Source organism: Fukomys damarensis, unplaced genomic scaffold (assembly GCF_012274545.1).
Source record: "Fukomys damarensis isolate Sample0158 unplaced genomic scaffold, DMR_v1.0_HiC HiC_scaffold_27, whole genome shotgun sequence".
Taxonomy (NCBI): Eukaryota; Metazoa; Chordata; class Mammalia; order Rodentia; family Bathyergidae; genus Fukomys; species Fukomys damarensis.
The window spans coordinates 20,532,359-20,548,436 of record NW_022900939.1 but is presented as its reverse complement, the minus strand read 5'-3'; the positions used below and the strand labels follow the sequence as shown (position 1 = coordinate 20,548,436).

General features: G+C 50.5%; 1 protein-coding gene across 2 annotated transcripts in view; it reads right to left on the bottom strand.

The window, feature by feature from the left end:
* Cpt1a (carnitine palmitoyltransferase 1A) overlaps positions 1–16,078 on the bottom strand; it is a 57,698-nt gene that overhangs the window by 39,876 nt on the left and 1,744 nt on the right. Inside the window, exons 1-2 of one of the 2 annotated variants that reach the window (XM_010635746.3) lie at positions 12,254–12,346; positions 986–1,139 (exon numbers count right to left, since the gene is read on the bottom strand). In XM_010635746.3, the coding sequence (XP_010634048.1) occupies positions 986–1,126 (141 nt within the window). In that variant the 5' untranslated portion in view covers positions 1,127–1,139; positions 12,254–12,346. Of the gene's footprint in view, positions 1–985; positions 1,140–12,253; positions 12,347–16,078 lie in introns of those variants that run through there. The other variant, XM_033756741.1, reaches the window with a different exon arrangement.

The following is a 16,078-nucleotide window of genomic DNA, read 5'->3' as shown; positions in this document are numbered from 1 at the left end:
ATTGGGCTGGAAGCTGGGCGTGGTGGTGCATGCCTTTAATCCCAGCACTTGGGAGGCTGACACAGGAGGATTGCTGTGAGTTCGAGACCAGCCTGGGCTACATAGTGAGTTCCAGGTCAGTCTCAACTACACAGTGAGACCCTGTCTCAAAAAAAAAAATTGGGCTAGAGGGTGTAGATCATCACTCCCCAGGCTTGATCTTCAGTACTACAAAAAAGAAGAAAGGGAAGAAGGGAGGGAGCAAAGAAAAGAAAAGAACCAGACACTTGCTTAAAAGAGGACTAATCTGTAATCCCAGAACTTGGGAGGCTGAGGCAAGAGGATTGCCATGAGTTTGAGGCCAGCCTGGGGCTACATAGTAAGTTCGTGGCCAGCCTGACTTTATATATAGTAAGACCCTGTCTCAAAAAAACACCAACAAAAGAAAAATAAATTTCTTCTTCAGATTACCATTACTGAGAAAATGTGAACCAAACGGCACTGAAATTTATGTTAACAGTTCCCAGTGTTTGAATGTTTTGTCAGCAAAGCAGTTATTTCATTATTATGACTATTAATTTTTGCAGTGCTGAGATCGAACCCAGAGACCTACCACTGGGCTACACCCTCAGCCCCAGTAAGGCAGTTATTAAACAAACTCACTGAAAACGGAGAGACAATCTTTTCCCATACAATGGCCTCAGAGCAGAACAGACATGTGTACTGCTCCTGACGGACCCCTCACTAACTGGGTCACTTGCTCTGGGAGCCACGGCTTCCACACTGTTTTGCAGCAAGTCGATGGATGCGCCCTACCTGCCTTTCGGAGTTCACCAGAATTCAACAGCCAATGTATATCTGAAGGTGCTCATGAGCCTGAAGTACCACAGAAGCATAAGTCCCATGGCCTTTGTAGTCTAAAACACCGACTCCCCGATGGCACCAAGACAGCCATTCTTAGAGGTCAGAGTGAAAACTACAGAGATTAAGACAAACAGCGGAGCACCTTGAATCGGATGAACTTCTTCTTCCAGGAATGAAGGCCCGAGAGACAGATCTGTTTGAGGGCTTCATGGCTCAGCTGGAGGTCGATCCCGTCAGGAGTGACGGTGAACTGAAAGGCCACAGCTTGGTGAGCTTCTGCCATCTCTAGCAGTTACCTAGAAGACGAGGGAACAGAATGCAGTAGGTCATTTTCCCAGGTACGAGGAAAACTCCTCCTAGAAGTATAGATATCCTCCTTGTTTAACAGATTTTATATTTCTGTCGACAGATCTGATTTCTTCCCCATACTCCATATGCCTCTCCTGTCCTGTGTCACACAACTGCAGCCTCTGTTTAAAATGCCAGCATGTTTGCAGAGGCCAAGCCCATGCAACCCTAAGTGTTCCTATCCCCTGTGCCCTGACCATCCCCAAATCATGCTCCCACCAGCACCCCAAGCCCACTCAGCAGGTACAGGGAACTGATGGCTGTTTAGGGAAAACCGCTGCAGAGATAAATCTGTTTTACCGCCAGCCATCAGAGGGTGGCACAGAAGAAACCTTGAGCATCCGCAGGTACATCCCCAGCGGGCCCTGCACTTTCAGGCTGGGACTCAGCGCCAAAGCCAAACACCCATGCCTCTGGCACTGTTGCAGGCTGATCTGAGAGACCTCCCTTGGCTTCTGGATCACTCCAGGGACAGGCAGTAAAATGTGCAGGGGAACCAAGTGCTCCTCCTGACAGGTAGCACCTGAAGCTGAGGCATTTCAGAGGCACCTGGGCTGGGAACGCTGATGACACGGACCCTCAGGCTCTGAGTGGAACCGCCTGTTTGGCAGAGCCGTTTCCGATGAGGAAGAGTCTTGGTGTGGCTGGGAGCCAGGCTGGGACTGGGAGCTGAGTTAAACTTAAGCCTGCACTCCCACATGTGAAATAAAACGTCGCCAGGATATCTAAGGTAGGGGCAGGTGGGATATCCAGGAATGAGGGGGAGGCTGGTGGGGGTGACCAGCTGGGAATTGGCACACAGAACCTTCAAGTTCTGCTCTGACTTCAAAAATAGCAACTTGGCGAAACTGCACCCCACTTCTTAATACTCAGCAAACTCCTACAGCCTGGTCGATTTTGAAGACATAGATCCGAATTTCGAAAGCGGCAAGATGACCACACGTTTGCTTCAGATAAATGTACAGTGCTAAAGACAGCATCAAAGCAAACAGCTCTGAATCTGTTTCTCAAAAAGCTACCCAAAGGAGCCGGGTATGGTGGTGCATGCCTGTGATGCCAGCACTCGGGAGGCTGAGGCAGCAGGATTACCTCAAGTTTGAGGACCGTCTGGGCCACACAGTAAGTTTAAGGCCAGCCTGAATTACATAGCAAGGCCCTGTCTCAAAAAGAAAAAAAAAAGCTACCCAGGGGGCCCTAATACTCCCCCCAAGTCCCTGGGTTAACTCCTAACACCTCCCAGATATCTTCACACGTGAGGCAGCTGGCACTCTTAGCGGCAAAGAAATGAACATGACTGAACTCGAAAGGATTATTGGTGGCAGCAGATGGCACAGTGTTTGCAGTCAACTATCAGAGGCACACATGCTTCGTTTGCTCAGAAACCAAACCTCAACTCCAGAGTCAGAGGAATATTCAGAGTCCTTTCCAAGAGTAAAATGTCCTCCTTAAATTTAAGAGTTGCAGTTCTGTACGGTGCTGGGGATTGAACCCAGGCCCTCACACATGGTAGACAAGACCTCTCCCAATAAGATACACCCTCAGACCTTTTTATTTTGGGTTAGGAACTTGCCAAATTGCCCAGGCTGTCTTTAAACTTAAAATCCTCCTGCCTCAGCCTCCCAGAGTGCTGGAATTACAGGTACACACCACCACACCCACTGGATCTCTTTATTTTGACCGTTTTCAAATAATTATAAAGCATTCTAACTGGCCCTACAGTGGAGAGTCTTCCTAGATTTGCAGCAGATCCAGGACAGGATGGATAAACTGCTTCTCTTTTCTTCCTGTCCTGACCACAGTTCACACTAAGGATTCATTCAAAACCAGAGTTACCTCATACCAATAAAGAAATAAGCTAAGCATTGTTTAGATATCACTTCATAGTGTGATTTTTTTAAAAACAACCTCTTAAGCTTTGATAACACATAGTCAAATATTTATAATGCAATTTCACTGTATCTGAGATCTAGTGTGGGGAGGGTCAGACGGAGCTGCTGAGAGCTGTGGTATTGGATGGTCTCATGGCCACCTGCAGCTCATTCTGCTGTACCCTCAGATCTCTCATCTCTTCACAGAGTGTGTCTAGGGTGCTTTAGCATCTGCCTGCTGTAGGAGGTGCTAGGTCCCTCACGTGCAGAGGAGGCTTTCTGGGGCACACTCGGTGGAACGGCCACAGAGAAGGTTTTTCAAAGCTAAGCCCCCATGCTGGCTCTAAGTGATCTGCGTGCCTGTGTCCTCAAGAATAGCACACATGGGCTGGGGATTTAGCTCAGTGGTTCCGGCACCTGCCTCGCAAGCACAAGGACCCAAGTTCGATCCCCGGTATCCAAAAGAAAAAGAAAAGAACAGTACACACATCTGCCCAACAATGCTCCACAAGGGCAGCCACAGGGAGCCAAATAACATAGCCAGAGAAAGAAAGATAAAATCAAGGGGCCCAGGACGCATGGAGAGGCATCCATGTACACCCAAGCCCCTGACCTTTGTCCACACAGCCCACAGGATGGAATCATCTGACCAGTCATGACCAGTGACCTGTCATCAGCCCCTTGACCCACCCAATTACACACACTGTAAAAACAAACAAAAAAGAAAAGCCAGGCTGCAGGTCAGTCCATGCCTCCCTGCTGGCCTCCTACCCTCTTCTTGGGCAGGAGGCCACACCTCGCACCCGGTGGGCCTTCCACCCGTAGCTCCTCCCTTTCACCCAGACAGGTGTGGACACAGCTTTGCTACCTCCAAGTCACCAAGTACAGCAGCCCCAGTGACTGATGACGCAGCCATCATGGCTGTGCAAAATCAAAGTGACCCTCAGGTTGGGGCAAGAGAGCAAGCCCTTCCCTCATTCCTGACCCTGAGCCAGGGGTTTGCCAGTGTCGCTAAAGCCGAGGGACTTCCTCAAATGCAGGAAAGGTAATCAGATAAAGCCGCCCATGTCCCTCACTTCCCAAGCCTAGGAGGGCAAAAGGGACCCAGACCAGCATTTGAAAGCCTCGGAAAGGATGACAGCCTGTTCCGTGCTCTGGTGCATCCCTGCCAAGAGAAAGCCAACCTATTTCCTAGTGTGGGCTCTCTGTAAAATATGGAAAGCAAATCTTTTCCTCAAAGCAAATGAATCAGCAACCCCAAAGCAAATCAGATCCCCAAAGTAAACATCAGCAACCCCAGGTCACTACCTTGAGCCCAAAGTGGTGGGCTGGAAGGTCAGGGGCCACCTAGGAGAGCTGCCCCCATGTACACACAGACCACACCAGGGAGGCAGCTGCGAGGGGGCCGGGCAGACAAGCTGGGATGCAGAGCCTAGTGTGTCTTCCTTATCCCTCCACACTTCCCAAAGGTACAGCAAGGAGCCACCGACAGAGGGCTCTGCCATAACCCCCTGAGGTGCCCACTAAACCACTGGTTTCTTGGACCAGCTCCACTTCCTGTTCTTGCTTCTTCCTAAGGTCACCATCTGTGACCCCTTGGCCCTGGCACCCAGCTTCTGCACTAGGTGCACTGGGTGGGCAGCTCCTCTCTGACTCCCTGTACCAGGAGTCCTAACTTCCACCTGTGCATTGTGACCCTACATTTTAAGCACGTCTTCACTACTCCAAAACTACTCCAAAAGTCCATGGACTGAAAATTAACCTCCCGCCTTTGCATGTGACCCTGCCTCCCCTCTACCTTTGCTCCTACTTGGCCCAAGGCCACTGCCTGCTTTGCTGGGGCATGAGAAGACTAGACCTGCTCTGACTCGCTTCCCCCAACCTGTGCTGAATTCAGACAGAGGCACTGCCCGTGGGTGTTGCTTCGCCAATGCCCGTCCCACCTGGCACAGCCCGGCCCTTACGGCTCCTCCCAACTCTCCACCGCTGAGATTTCCCAAGAGCCCTGCTGAGCTCCACTAGTCTGTATCACCCCAGGGCTGGCCTATTCACAGCCCCTCTGGTCCTGAGACACAATGCAGCAGGGGGTGGAGACAGCAGTGTCCCTGGGGACAAGGTCTACACAACATGACCGCAGGGATCATGTATGTCAGAGCGATCCTCTGTTCAAGGATGCCTGCGGGAGAGCACACTTCAAAGGAAAGCAGATAAGAGGGAAGTAAAGCTGAGAAGAATTATATAGGGACAGGTAAGATGGCGGCTTAAACTCCCCTTTCACTCAGTCCCTCAACTACTGAGCAACTAGTCCAGCATTATTCTAGCCTTTGAACTAGAATCCCAAACCAGAGGAGCAGAGTAATAGTGAACACACCCTCTGTACAAACAGGCTGGCTGCCCCTCCCTGAAGGCGGGTCTAGACAGATGGCACAGGAGTAACCACTCAAGGACTCTTCCTGATGCAAGGCCATTTCTTGACTGTGCCCTCAGGTTGGCTTAGGGCAAATCCAGAGGTAGCAGCAACCCACCACTTATATGGGAGATGTTCAGAAACACAGCCAACTCCAGAGGTAGAAAACCCTCTGTCTGTGTGGTCCAGCATCCCTGTGGGGCTGCAGACATGTTCATTTGCATGGATGGTACAGAGCCTAGGCCCAGCTCTCACCTCTGCCCTGGACAGATGTCAGTCCTGAGTGGCTATACATGTGGCAATCACCCACCCAGAATGCCACCTGGCAGAGGCCTGCGCACAACTCCTTGCCTGCAATCTACCCCAGGTGCTCGCCCACCCCCGGGCTGAGCAGAGACGTCATGTGAAGAAGTGCTGCTTTATGAGATCCAACGACGCTGCTACAGGAGAGAGACTCACTGGGCTTAAGCACCTTATGCTAATCTGCTCCCCGGGAACGCCATCATGGTGTAGAATAAGACGCCCAAGCTGAGAACCATGACCTGTTTATCACAATTTTTTAAATGCCCATCCCTGGTCTGTGGTTCATACTTTCCACAGTATTCTCTACATGTTCCCAAATCGGCTCTCCCAGCACCCCACGTCGGCCAGGCCTGCGGGCCGCTCCACTGCCACTGGGCTGTCTCCTGGTCTCTGTCTCTTATTCTCTCACCTTCAGCTGAAAGCTCCCCTCTCTCAGGCACCTGCTCTGGTTGGCCCCTGAATCTTCAAATCCACACTTCCAAAGCACAGGAAATCTTCGAGGCACACTTAAATGATCTTTCCTGGCCTTGCTGGCAAAGAATTTCCACTTCCAAGTTATGTAATCTCCCAAAATAAATTGTAAGCTTCTCAAGAACATGGATCCTTGCTTAATTCTGAAAACCAGGTAACAAGGACCCCACACAGACTGTATCTCATTAGATGTTAGTAAAATTCTGTACTGTCACTAGAAAGGGTTCATTTTGTTCCCTTCTCCATAACCAATCTTTGCACCCAAATCTTTTCACGTTGGAGGCAGGAAGCCCAGGAGTCCTATAACTGGCCAAGGTGTCACATGACCACCCACAGGCGTCCCTCCAGAAGTCCACTGCTCTCAGAGCAGGCTCCTGCCCTCCTTGAAGGCGTCCTGATCGAGCCAGGCAGCTGGCTAGGAAAAGTAGGACAAAGGTCGGCATGAGACGGAGTACGCTGCCAGAATTCAAAACATGCACCGGGAAACAGAGATGTGGAAACCACTGGTGCCCTCATATAAATCAAACAATAAAACTTGCTATGCGACGATGGGCTTCCAAGAAAATAGTGTTTATGGCAGATGAATTATGTAAATACACTTGGGGCTGGTGGAAGTGTTTCAACACAGCCTGCAGTCAACAGATAAGGAGACAAGAGGACTGGTAGAGACCGAGACGGACACTTACACATACATGTACCTACGGCACACAGATTCATGTTTTGTGTTTTTCACAATGACAATACAGAATATTCCTTTTACCAGACTACTTGCCTTATGTAAGTGGACAATGCCCTATATTTTTATTAATGTATTGACCTGCATCGACCCACTTAATTCCCACTAGAACTGTAGGGCATGAGTACTGTGCTGTCCCCGCTAACATGCAAAAGCCCAAGACTGTGATGTGAGAGGCCCGCTAAAGGTCACAGCCCACGAACCAACAAGTGCGGAATCCCCTCCGGGTCCAACAAAAAAAGGCTTATCCTTACCCACCACGGCTAAGTAGAGGACACTACACAGAATGGCCTACTTAAGATTCTTGAAGTTACAACACATGTAAAATGAGATCACTGCTGTAACCAAAATGAAGCAATGGCAGCCAGCAGTGAAACTACAGTAACTGCACACACGATCAATGCCAACTCTAAAATTACTCCCATGCTCCGGTCTCCCCCCTGCAATTGCATAATTCACAAGCTCATGGGAGCAAGTTCTGCCTTCTATTAAAATTCTGTCACCAGTCACCCAGCTCAGCTAACGGTAAACAACTGTGCTGGAAATCCTCCGAGGAAAGGTTACCTGTAGGAAGTGACGGCCCAGCTCAGTGTGAATACCAGGCAGGGGCTCAGGAACACAGCTGGCGTGCCTCCCCAGGGAGAAGGCAGGAGCCTGAAAGACACCAGGGCCCTACCCCGGAGGCCTCTAGGAGCCTGCAGGTGGGGGTCTCTGGTGAAAGGCAGGCAGGCACATTCTTCCGTGCTGTTCTGCTAGAGAGGGTTCTGCTCTGCTAGACAAGGCTGGCTCTGGCCTCCAGCACAGCCTGGCCTGGGGAAACCGCTTTAGGGCCATGCATAACTTCCAAGCTGGTGACCCTGGCTGACCTCTTCACTGACATGCAAAGACCTTCAAAGAAAGTACTGGGAAGGTTCTAGAAGGGCAGCACCAGCCCAAAGGTTTCCCTAGAACTGGCATGCACATGCCGCAAAGATCATGACTCTTCTGAAGTTAGGTGCAGGTAAAAGTTGGCAACAGGAAGGAAAATAAAAGCAGCAGACCGCCTGCCAACTGACATGTGTGGACACACATCTTTTACATAAGCCGCATCATTGTTCACCCCAGGCAAGCTTCCCTCTGACAGTGCTCTTGTGCCTTTTCTGTAAACGAAAACACCTATGAATACACATATGATTTCCAGAAGCTGATGGAAGCACCTTAGAAACAAGCATGCCGCAGGCCAGGTGGTGCACACCTGTGATTTCAGCTACTTGGGAGGCTGGGGCAGAGGACTGAAAGTTCCAGGCCAGCCTAGGCAACTTAGTAAGACCCTGTCTCAAATTTTAAAAAGGACTCAGGATAGATCAGATGTCATAAGCACTTTCCCAGCAGGCATGAGACCCTGGGCTCAATCCCCAGCACTGCAAAGGAAGGTAGGAAGGGAAGGAGGGAGGGAAAGAAAAGAAGAGGGGAGGGGAGGGGAGAGGAGGAGAGGAGAGGAAAGAATAATTATAGCCAGCAATTTGAGACCTAAGACTCCGCTTATGCTTTGGGGTGGGTGTCAGGTACAAGAAAGGTGAAAATCTATTTTAGTCTGCTTGCTGTTGCTATAACAGAATAGCTGCAAGAGGATAATTTATGAAGAGGTTTATCTGGCTCATGGTTCTAAGGGCAGCAAGTCCAAGATAGGGTGGCTTCATGTGGCAAGGGCCTCATGTTGCATCATGGGATGGCATCACATGATCTAAGCATGTCAGAGAGCTGCTCTGGCCCCAACGTGCAGAAGAGAGGGAGGTGACAAATGAGCTGGCCCATTTATAACAACTGTTCCTGTGAGAACTAATCCAGTCTCAAGAGACAGACATCACCCTTCTTGAAGGCCTTACCTCCCGACACTGTCACACTGACAAGCAAATTTCACTGTGAGTTTTGGGGAGAACAGACCACATCCAAACCATACCAAGGAACGTCCATCGTGAAAGGTGTGTCTCGAATCATGACAGAGCATTCAATCACTGCCTTGTTTAAACTGGCCACACAGTAAATTTCCTGCAGTGATCAATGTGATGGGTCAGAGCACGTTAGAAAAGAAATTCTGAATCATCACACATTTCTTACAGCTCTCAAAAACAAGAGATTCCAGGGCCGAGGATTTAGCTCAGTGGCACAACACCTGCTTCACAAACGCAAGGTCCCGAGTTTGATCCTCCATACCAAGAGAAAACAAAACAAAACAATAGATTCCACCTATTTAGGTCCTATGAAAATAAAGGAAATTCAAATTTATGCCCATGCGCTGGGCATGGTGGCTCATGCTTGCAGTCCTAGCACTTTGGAGGCTGAAGCAGGAGGATTCCAAGCTGCAAACTTAGGAAACAACAACTTGGTGAGACTCTGCCAAAAATAAGAGATAAAGGGGGGCTAGGGATGATACTGTGCAACATTGATAGGAAACAGAAATGCAGAGAAATGTGATCTTAGCAGTAAATATGTAAGGAAAGCCACTGAGGATCACTTTTTTTTTTTTTTTTTGGGTGGTGGTACTAGACCTGCTGTGTGGTAGGCAAGCACTCTACCACTGAGTGCTACAATGCCAGAAACTTGCCCTTTTATTTTGAGACAGGGTCTTGCCAAGTTGCCCAGGCTGACCTCGAACCTGTGATCCTCCTGTCTCTGCCCCAGTAGCTGGGATTGCAGGCTTGGGCCACCATGTCTGGCTGGATCTTTCAAAAAGAAAATATCAGATGTGGTGACAGGCTCGATTATCTGGGCTATTCTGAGGCTCACCCAGAAGTTAAACAGCTGCCTTCCCCGCCAGGGCCTGACCTGCCTCCCGCCTAGCGTCATCAGCAGGAGCAGCACAGCCAGGAGCCATGGGGACGGCGCACTTGCTATCTTCTTCGCTATTCCTCACTTTTGCTCCCAGAGTATAAATGAGCTTGTCCCACCACAGATGCAATTTGGGGATGGAAGAACACAGTGGTATCAATAAAACCCACCCCCAGCCCCGACCATGACTGCCAGGATCTATGTTTACGACTGAAGCCAATTCCCGGGAGGAAGAGGGATCACATCCTAACTGTTTGGTTGAAAATGCACTGCATCCCCCTCATCCAATGGACCCCCAGCCCCGCCACCAGCTCACCAACACAGCGCACTGTAGAGCATCAGCTGCTCCTTCCTCCGCAGGGTGGCTGAGAGCTCTGGCTGCAGCCCAGCATCCAGAGGATCTCACTGCTTACCCTAGCCAGGGAAAAGAGCCAAATTCCACATTCGAAGTGCACTTTCTACTGAATGTGTATGGATACATTTGTGCCTTGTAAAGCAGAACTGTGGTGAACCCGAGGGCCACCTGCATCTCACAGCTGTTTGTTTTTTTTAATCTTTATTAAGTTTATTGGTACATTTTAGGTATACGATAGTTACATTCATCACTGGGATCTTGTACCTTTACATGACTTATCTCGGTTCTTATCTTTCCCCATTCCCCAGCCTTTCACCCCTCTACTCTTCCCTGTTTACATGTTTTTCCTTTTTACGTATTTTTTCTTTTCCCTTTTTACCTTTCCCCTACCCCTCCCACTTCCTCTACTCTTTTGGACTTTTTCTTCCTATTACACAATATCAAATACACATTTTGATCCTTATTTACACTTTTAGTTTTTCACACCAGAGAAACTATTCAGTATCTAAACGTGTGTCCTATTAATTTCACTTAAGAGTATGGCACATCAACTTGCATCCACTCAGCTATAAATATATCTAGTTTCTCATTCTTTGTGGCTGAGTAGTACTCCATTTATTTGTTTTAAAAAACCCACATCTTCTTTATCCAACAGCAGGTGTCAGAGCTGCCATTCTATAGATGGGGAAATGAAAACCCAGAAACACATTCCATTCATCGCTGCACGCCTTGGGGGTCTGAGTGTGTATCCCTATAAAACACAGGGCTTCTGGCTGCCCAGGGATCTGAGCAGCCTAGAAAAGGGAGGTCATTGAGATCTGTGCTCAGATTCCAGCTTTTTCACTTACCCATACATCACACCTGGTCCAAAAGTCACCTGTTCTCATACAGTTTCCTGGTACATGAGCCCGCTCAGGGCCCCACCTCACATAAGCCGAAGGAGATCAGAGCAGCCAGCCCCGCTGCAACACCTTGGGTCTTTACTTTTCCAGCACCAGTGCTCACAAGCACAGGTGTCATGACCCTGCTCTCTCCACCTGCCACGCCAGATCTCAATGCCAGCTCTTGACATTCTGGCCTCTCTTCTGATGTTGACACTTAACGTTCAACGATCTGTTCATTTCTTTCCAGTGCAACTCTGACAACAATACAAGACACCAATCCCTGGTTAGTAAAACACTCAGGGCACTAAAGAGGCTGACACTTGGAATACTGGGCTTGAATGGATTTATAAATAAGGATGGTTTCATTAAAAGCCAACTTCTGAGTTACAGCATATGATAACTTCTTACAAGCAAGACAATTTTAATATAAAATGCATTATCAGCTGGACGTGGTGGTGCGTGCCTGTAATCGCAGCACTCCGGAGGCTGAGGCAGGAGGATCACTGTGAGTTCGAGACCAGCCTGGGATACAAAGTGAGTTCCAGGTCAGTCTCAACTACATAATGAGACTCTGTCTCAAAAAACAAAGCAAAAAAAAACCAAAAATGCATTACCTGCTTAATCTTCGGGGAAGGAATCCTAAAGAGATAGAATTACCCAGTGTCCCTGGCCTTGTGACACTAACTCCCCAGGAGGGGAGTATGACAAGGCCAAGAGCCATGGAACCCCAGAGGAAGCCAGTACTGGTGGGAGCAGAGGAGATCGCTGCTGGGAGCTAAGGGCTGTGCGTGAGGAAAGGAGGAGGAGCTGGTCTCAGGTCCAGAGTCCAGACTGCAGTAACAGCAATAAGGAAGGGCGCTGAGAGGAGGGAACCCAACCCTTCCTCTGCTCCTTGCTTCCCTCTCAACTTCCTGTAGGGCAAACAGAACTAACCACCCCACTCAAAGGGCCCCTTGATGTCAGGAGGCTGCAGGAATCCAGGGGAGAAAAGGAGCCTTAATATACTGTCCTTCCTCCAGCAAAAGTTCTGCATGCCCGCTGAGGTCACAGAGACAGTGAGCAAGACAAGTTTACCAGCAACTTGGGAAGCAGAAGTACTAAGGCTGAGCCCCAATCCTATTACACATGGTTAAGTTAGGGGACGGGAAGAACCGAGAAGACCCTCAGGCCCCTGAGACAAGCACTACAAACAGCCACATGGAGAATATGAAATAATCCTTTCCTTTTTACCTGAAGAGCTCCTTGTCCAAAGATTAGCTGATGATCTTCAGGGAACGGAGAATCAGCTCTCCTCTTTTCTAACTCTCTAAGGTAAAGACTACCCGGGGGGGGGCACACGTCACACAACAGCCTAATTTCTTTCATGATTAACTTTCAAAAACATTCCTGGACGTCAGAGTTCACACAAAAAGAAAGACAAAAGTGGGCATTTCTCAGAACTGGGGCTGCCACCTGTTACCCAATCAGGGCAAGGTAGCTTCAGCCAGGGCCTGTGGGGACGCAATGTCCACTCAATATTTGCATGAGGTAAAAGTTGAAGGTTACCAAAAACAACAAATAGTTGAAATCAACAAGCAGAACATATTCCTTACTTGCATTAGGCAATGGATGAAAAGAAAATTCCTGCACAGTCTAAACTATTTAAAACTCAAAGAAACTGTTAATAGCAGCGGCCTCCACAGGAGGGATGGAGGAGGGAAGCCGCTCTCCGCTGTTTCCATTCACACCTTTTGAACTTCGTACGTGTGCCTGTACTGCTAATTTTTGAAACAAAGAACTCCTTCCAAGCAAAGCTCAAGACTGGAATACACGATCCTAAGATAACTGAGGCTTCCGTTTAAGGGTGAGATTACCTATTTTTTTCAGTCCTGCGCATGCTAAGCACACACTCTACTCCTGAACCACAGCAACCCCCTCCCGTCGGCGGGGGTAAGTGGATTGCGGGGTCTCACTGTATACCATTGTGCAGGTTGGCCCTGAACTCCTGAGATCCTCCCACCATAGTCTCTCAAGTAAATGGGACAACAGACAGCTGAAAATCTCTTAAACACTTCAAATATTCCCATTGCGAACCTCCGTTTTATTCTTAAAGCACCAATTCTAGAATTCAAATTTTGTTTTGTTGGTTTTTTGTTTTGTTTTGTTTTGTTTTTTGAGACAGGGTCTCACTGTATCGTTGCGACTGACCTGGAACTCACTGTGTAGGCCAGGCTGGTCTCAAACTCACAGTGATCCTCCTGCCTCAGCCTCCCGAGTGCTGGGATTACAGGCGAGCACCACCACGCCCGGTTTAGAATTCAAATTCTGGCTTCCACCAGCCACAGGGCTCTGGCCTGCCAATAACGCACAGCAACTGCCAGGCGTGGTGGTACACGCCTGTAACCCCAGCACTTAGGAGGCTGAGACAGGAGGATCGCTGCGAGTTCGAGACCAGCCTGGGCTACATAGTGAGTTCCAGAGCAGTATGAATTACATAGTGAAATCCCGTCTCACTACATAGTGAAACTACATAGTGAACCCCCCCACCAAATAACGCACAGCGACTAAACTTTCTTCCGTAAAAGAAAAATGTGTAAACGACGAAGTGCAGAAAGAGTCCTGGGCTGGGCCCTGGGTTCACCTCCCACCGCTACCACCTTCGCATCGCCTCTACGACCTAGGCAGCGCTTTCAACTGCGCGATTGGAGCGCGTCCTGGAACCGCAACGGCAGCTTCCGCACGCGCCCCGCCCCTTCCCCCAGCCTCCGGCGGGAGTCACGTGACGGCTGAGAAAAGTAGGGGAAAGGTTACAGGGAGCCCCGCCTCCGCGCTGGTTGTCCCGGCGCCTACAGCCTGTTCCACCGGCCGTGCCCACAGAGACTTTCCGGAGCGAGCTGGCGCGCGGCGCCGCTGCCACCCTTGCTACTGCGGACGAAATGCAGTGCACCGCTCCGTAGAAAGGACGAGCCCTGCGGTGCTCAATCTTGGGGACAGTTACAAGCTCAGTCTGTCCAATGACAGACGCCGCATCTAAGCTGCAACCAGGCACTGCGCCCACGCGAGCCCAGGGCGCGTCTGAAAGGGGTTTACTGCAAAGCCCAAGTAAAAATTAACGGTGTTTTTATGAATGGGCATGCGGGGCCGAGGTTGGGCGAGCACAGGCCGGCGTCCCAAGACTCCCGGGAGACCCAGTCCCGAGGGCTCTAAGGGCACTTACTGCACTGGCCCCGGGCCAGGGCTAAATATGCAGTGGCGGCGGTAGAGACGCCAGTTCAGTTCCATCTCCAGGTTAGGCGGCTTGTTTGTGGGACAAGATCTTGGGTCCTAGATTGTTCCACTTGACTACAAAGTTATGTGCACTCCTAAACCTGTCCTTGTCTGGGACCAGCCACTGTGAGATGAAATTCAAGCGCAAGGTCAAGTCTACTTTTCCTTCAGACAAAGGAAACCAGTAATTTACACGAGGAAAAGAGCCCACTGCCTCTGGGTACGGAGGCAACATTGGCCGAAGAACAAACTCTGAGCCAGTTTACAACTAGACACTCGCTAAGATGGACTGCAGCATCCTCACTGGCACTAATGCCCACGTGTCTGTGGCTTCCTCAGCTGGGCCAGCGTCACCTTAAATACTTTGGAAAGGGGGAGGGGAAGTGCTTGCTGGCACGAATAAAAGGCCAGTGCTTCGGCCCTTTTTCATTCCTTTGGTCTGTGGTTTTGGCGGAAATAAACAGCATGCTTGAATATCTGGAATGGCAAGAAACCAGATGCCTGTTCAAGAATATGGTGTAACAAAATACACGTTTCCAAAGGTTAAACTGATTTGCTTTTCAGTACCTTAAAAAATTACGTTTTGTACTAAAATCTGCCCTGGAATTGGGAAGCAGAGCAGAACCGAAAGTCTGCCTTCTAATTGGGAATATTAGGTTTTTCTGTATGTAACCTAGTAATTCTAACTTTTAATTCTTTTATTTTTATTTTTTTATTTTGTGAGACAGGGTCTCGGTATGTAATTCAACCTGGCCTTGAACTCACTATGCAGACCAGGCTGGCCTCAAACTCGTGGCGATCCTCCTGCCTCAGCCTCCGGAGTGGGAGGATTACAGGCATGCACCACCATGCCGGGCTAATTTTTAATTCTTGAAGTTAAAAATAATAACAATAAAAGCCCGATCAGCCCCGGCTTTCCTCCAGCTGTGACGAAAGGCAGACACCGACTTCCTTTATAAAGACACTGATCCATTGCCTTTCAGAACAAAGCCGAGGGAAGCGGCTGCTGGCTGGTCTCGGTGGCAGAGCGGCTCGGGGGCTGTCTCCAGGCAGGACCGCGCCTTCGGGCTCCCGGGCCGGGTTCGCCCAGGCCTGGTCACGTGAACCCCCCCCTTGTCCCCAGAGCCGGCCAGGCGCGACCTTGGGCAGCCTCTCTGCACCCACCTGCCCTTAACCCCACGCCGCGAAGCGGAGGATGGGGCATTCACATGGGGGGCTCCGACCCCCCCACGCTGAACCCCACACCGGTCGCATCGCGCCAAGGGCGTGTCCCGCAGGCTGCACTGCGGGGGTGGTCTGAGGAGGGGGCTGCAGGGGCAGCGGCCGGCCTGGTCCATCAGTGGAGCATCCCTCCAGCGGTCGCACTGTACCTGCCCAAGGGCTGACGACCCTCCGGCGGCCCCAGACCCAATACACTCGCAGGAGCTGGGACAGGGTGGAAAAAGGAATCGGAGCCCTGCTGGCCCGGAGCGGAGTCGTCCCGCCAAGGCCAGAGGCCCGAGCATCCCTCCAGCGGCGGGGCGAGCCTCGACCCCGGAAGACAGCCCCAGGCAGACCCCAGACCCAGTACACTCGCGTCAGGCAGGAGGAACCAGGGAGGGAGATCTGAGCCCGCGCTCCACTGCCTCCTCCCGAGGGCGGCGTCCGGCCAAGTCCGCGGACCGAGCATCCTTCCGCGGACCCCAGGTCCTATTCTCACTTAGCTCCGGGCTCCCCGCGAGTCCCGCTGTCTGAGGGCAGCGATGGGGTACCGTGCGCCCCACCGGGCTGCCAGTACCCGGGGACAGCGCTCGGGTCCCAGAAGCCTCG